Source organism: Rhagoletis pomonella, unplaced genomic scaffold (assembly GCF_013731165.1).
Source record: "Rhagoletis pomonella isolate Grant_MI unplaced genomic scaffold, Rhpom_1.0 Rhpom_scaffold_06319, whole genome shotgun sequence".
In the NCBI taxonomy this organism is placed as follows: Eukaryota; Metazoa; Arthropoda; class Insecta; order Diptera; family Tephritidae; genus Rhagoletis; species Rhagoletis pomonella.
The window spans coordinates 5,334-9,905 of record NW_023464851.1 but is presented as its reverse complement, the minus strand read 5'-3'; the positions used below and the strand labels follow the sequence as shown (position 1 = coordinate 9,905).

Genomic DNA, 4,572 nt, shown 5'->3' with positions numbered 1-4,572 from the left:
AAAATTGAGATAAAGGCGAAAATGGAGACAATGAGAAATACATAAGAATTAGGTTAAAAGATAGGAATCGAAATAAAATCAGCCATAAAGGTTACTGAAATTTATCGAGTCATCGAAGTTTATAATTATCGAAATTTATACATGCTTATTAAGTTATCGCAACGTATCGAATTATTCAAACTGATCAATGTTTACTGAGTTGTCGAAATTGATAGACACAGAAACTTAGTTGTCCAAATTTACGGATAGTTATCGAGCTATAAAAACGTGTGGGATTAACGAAATTTGTCAAGTTAAAGAAATGTATCAAGTTATCGATATTTATTGAATTATCATTATTTATAGACTTAACGAAATATATCGAGGTGTCGTAATGCATAATTATAATTATTGATCTACTGAAATTGGTTGGTTCAACAAAGCAAAGTTTATGGAATTTTCAAAATATATCGATTTATAGAAATTTCAACGTTATATAAGCTTATCGATTTATCACTGCTTATCGAATTTAATCGTCTTAACAGAGTGTAACGAGTTATCAAAATGTTTAGATAGTTTTCGAGAAATGTGGAGATGTTAAAAGTAAAAATTTGTAAAGGTATCCAAAGTTTTTACATTTTTGAGTTATCGAAATATATCGAGCCATCGAATTTCACAGTTATCGAAATTGGTCGAGTTAACGAATTTTGTTGAGTTATCGAATTTTAGTGTTCTTGAAATTCATCGAACTATCGATATGTATCAAATCATTGAAATTTATCGATAAACTTGAATGTATCGGGTCAATTCCAAGTCCTGCCGAAGTCCTCCAATGACCTTCTCTGATAAAAAAAGAAAATTAGTTACGTGTTAGCAGAAGATTTTACGGTTAGTTAATTTGTACCGTATAAGTATCGCTACGTGTTAAGTTAGAAAACCTCTCCAAGGCTTCTAAAACTAGAAAAACTGTCGAATTTCGACAGCAACTGGCACTCTAGTTATTGTTATTGCATAAACATGTACTATAGAGTGTTTGTTGTACGATAGTGTTAATGGTACTATAATTTGGTCGCCTTGAGCATTTGTTTAACAATCCAGTGATACGAACTCAAAAGATTTTAGGAAATCTGCCAACTTCCAGCCTAATCATGTATCTCGAAGCGAACGTTCGTTTCGTCTGCCAGACGTTTCATTCGTTAGTTGGTAGTATGTAAGTCGAAATCGTCTGGCAGCACGAAAACAGCTGATCGTTACGTAGTTTTCGTCTAGTTTGGAATTTTTTTAAGGCGAATAGAAGACGAAAGTGAGACGACAATCGTTGAAAACAGACGAAAGGTTATTAGTGATCGTTAAGATGGAGGGTTCTGCCAGGAAAAGTAAGAAAATAAAAAATATAACTTGGTTTTAGGAAATATATTAATATTTATGCTTGTAGCGCTGAAAAAAACTACAACCACTCAATTTGAAGTACTTGTAAAAGAAATGGAGAGAAATCCTGACCTGGCCAGAGGTGTTGCAGTGTTTGGATCTGATCGAGGAAGGGTAGAGAAGCGGTGGGAGGAAATTATGAGGAAAATTAATTCTCATGGTCCTCCTACAAGAACGGCCGTCGAATGGAAGAAAGTAAGCATAAGTGCATAAATTGTATGTGGTAGATAAATGCTTGCGCACTATTTCCATTTTAATGACATTGAATTTTATTTTATTTTTATTTCAAGATATGGGCGAAAAGCCGGACAAAAAAGAAGATTGCCGAAAACAAACGAAGCCTTACTGCTACCGGTGGTGGCCCATTCCGTCACTCTCCGCTTTCCGAAATGGAGCAGGCCATAGACAGCCTGGTTTTTATTTCGAGGTCAGCAGCCCCGAGCGGCAGAGTTTTCGGCATTCCTTCGACGGCGACCTCTAACATGTCAAGACATTCGTCGTTGGAGGAAATGCCTCCTTTACTTGTGACTGAATCGCCAACACTTGACCAACGAAGGCAACAAACAACCACCCTTCAATCTCCTATAAGGCACAACCAACCACCACCAGTGGGAGTAGTAACTCCCACTACACAGACAACCCGTCCTACACCAACGCACACGTTACGTTCCACTAATAGGAAGCGCACCTTCCAAGAGACAGTGGCTGAATCTGCCAAAGTCCAAGCAGAAGCCGCTAAAGTGCAGGCTGAGGCTGCAAAAAAAAATGGCAGAGGCATCAATGCTGCAGGTGGATGCCACAAACAAATTAACTGCTGCAGTGGAACGCCAATCTGAAATTTTTGAAAAATTTTTGGAGTATTTCCGGAATTAATTTTCATACCACTATTGTGAGAGTTTTGAAGTGATATTTTGTTTTTTTTTTTTGTGTAAATATTTTTTAGATTTAAGTGTGAACAAAATATCAGCATTTACTTAGTTTATATGTAGATTTAGGATTTAAGACTGAAAAGATATTTTGTTGAATTTTTATGTAAATATTTTATTAATTTTAAGACAAATGAATTTTGCTGGTGTACCTGAATTCTAAACACATATACTTTATAATAAAACTGCGTTTATAACAAACGCTCTGCTATTCTCATTCTAATAAGGGCAGCTGTATTCGAAATGTTACTGTTTTCCAGTTCTTCTTCGTAACTAACAAGATTCTCCAGCCCAGATGGCTCTCCAATGGAATTTGATTTTGAAAAAATATACAAACGTTATGAATAGCACAGCACACATTTACAATTTGTGTAACTTTTTCTGGTGAATAGTGTAGCCCTCTCGAGCCAATTATACATCGAAATCGGTTTTTCAAAACACCGAAACATCTCTCAATTACATTACGAGCTTTCGAGTGCTTTGTGTTGTAAATTCGTTGAATTTCATCGGCTGCGCTTCTGAATGGCGTCATCAAGTATGGCTGCAAGGGGTAACCAAAATCACCTACAAAAATTTTCATTGTCAGTAATAGTTTTATAGCCTTTTTAAGTTTTAAAACTTACCGAGTAGCCATGTGTTGGTTTTTCCATTGTTATAATCAGATTTTAGCTCCTGTTCTGCGTGACTCACATTCCAAACAAATGAATCATGATTCGCCCCTGGATGCCTAGCGTCAACAAATGTGATTACCATGTTGTGATCGCATATCTGTAAGGAAACTCAGTTTGTGTATATGTATACTTGTAAAGATAGTAAATCATTAACCTACCGCCATTACATTAATACTGTAAAAACCCTTGCGGTTGAGGTATAAATGGTGGTTGTCACTTCCTGGCGACTTAATTCGAACGTGTGTTCCATCAACACAACCAATAACCCCAGGTATTCCGTATTTCTCAATGAAATATTCTTTAACTGCATTTTCCTCATCGATGTTTCTCCTAAAATTCACCCATTTCTGGCAAAAATGGTCCTCAAAAATATTTAGGCATTCTCTGATCACGTTTGCTGCAGTTGACTGCCCCATCGACGAAATATTTTCGTTACCAACAGATTTTTGGTAACTGCCGGTGGCGAGAAATCTTAAAAAAGTCGCGAGTTTTAGCTGGTGCGATAGGTGGGTGCTTCTATGTGATGGAGCCATGTGCTCTTTTAATTCGTTTAATATGTATTGGAATATTTCTTTATTGATTCGGAAATTTGCAACAAATCTAGAAACGAATACATTGTAGCATACAAAAATTATTCGCTAATCTTGAACTTACTCAGTCTCAGGAAGTTCCATTACATTGGTGTGGTCTCGCAATCTCCTCCTCTGTATCCGCCTTTCCCTTTCTTCGGATTCCTCGACGTCCATTAGCGCTATAGCAGCATACATTTTTTAAAAATTAATTTTCCTTATATTTCTTTCCGCAACACAACCAAAACACTTTTAAGCAAAACCAAAATGTAAACAATTCCGATGTTGCCCATTTAAAATAAAAAGCATTGAAATAAGCTGAAAATATTAGAAATCTAAGAAAAACTCTTTGGTAGTACATCAAAATTTCATCCGGCAACATCATACAACGTAAATGAGACGATTGCAACGTAATCGACGTAAAGACAAGACGAAGACGAACGACAGAGTTACAAAATTGCAATCCGTGACGATATCGCCTACAGACGAATCGTTCGTGCGGCCTATCGTTCGAGATACATAATAAGGTTATTCTTCTTCTTTAATGGCGCTGTAACCGCCTAAGCGTTTTTGGCCGAGTCCAAAACCACACGCCAGTCGTTTCTCTTCTGTGCCAACTGACGCCAATTGGAAATGCCAAGTGAATCCAAGTCCTTCTTCACCTGGTCTTTCCAACGGAGGGGAGGCTTTCCTCTTCCTCTATTGATCTTACTATAAACGCCAACGAAAGTACTGTATATTGGTAAATATTAAATTCAATTACGCGCATATTAAAATTACCGCGTTCGTACTGAAAAAGCATCCGTGAAGTGAATAATCAAGACAAAAGCTAAAAAAAAATTTTATTTGCATGTTGCCTGCAGTGGAATTCGAACCCGACCATCTCCGGATATCAACAACTTGTGGCAAGCATCTTTGCGCACTCAGCTACACCCAGACATATAAATTCGCTTTTAAATGTTGAATATCCATCAACACCACAGCACGCGATTTTTACGG

General features: G+C 36.9%; 1 protein-coding gene across 1 annotated transcript; it reads right to left on the bottom strand.

The window, feature by feature from the left end:
• Positions 1-2,443: 2,443 nt before the first annotated feature.
• On the bottom strand, positions 2,444-4,173 carry LOC118755457 (putative nuclease HARBI1). The gene is made up of 4 exons (XM_036490287.1): positions 3,659-4,173; positions 3,163-3,604; positions 2,957-3,101; positions 2,444-2,897 (listed from the first exon to the last, which is right to left on the bottom strand). The coding sequence occupies exons 1-4, from the start codon at positions 3,769-3,771 to the stop codon at positions 2,548-2,550; spliced, it is 1,050 nt and encodes a 349-aa protein (XP_036346180.1). The 5' UTR covers positions 3,772-4,173; the 3' UTR covers positions 2,444-2,547.
• Between the last annotated feature and the right edge of the window lie 399 nt (positions 4,174-4,572).

Excerpts from the sequence above, each read along its gene's own strand:
- LOC118755457 (XM_036490287.1), bottom strand. The coding sequence starts at position 3,771 with ATGTATGCTGCTATAGCGCTAATGGACGTCGAGGAATCCGAAGAAAGG. Across the intron at positions 3,605-3,658 it reads ATGGAACTTCCTGAGACTGA|ATTTGTTGCAAATTTCCGAA; the intron begins GTAAGTTCAAGA and ends ATTCGTTTCTAG. Across the intron at positions 2,898-2,956 it reads AACCAACACATGGCTACTCG|GTGATTTTGGTTACCCCTTG; the intron begins GTAAGTTTTAAA and ends AAATTTTTGTAG.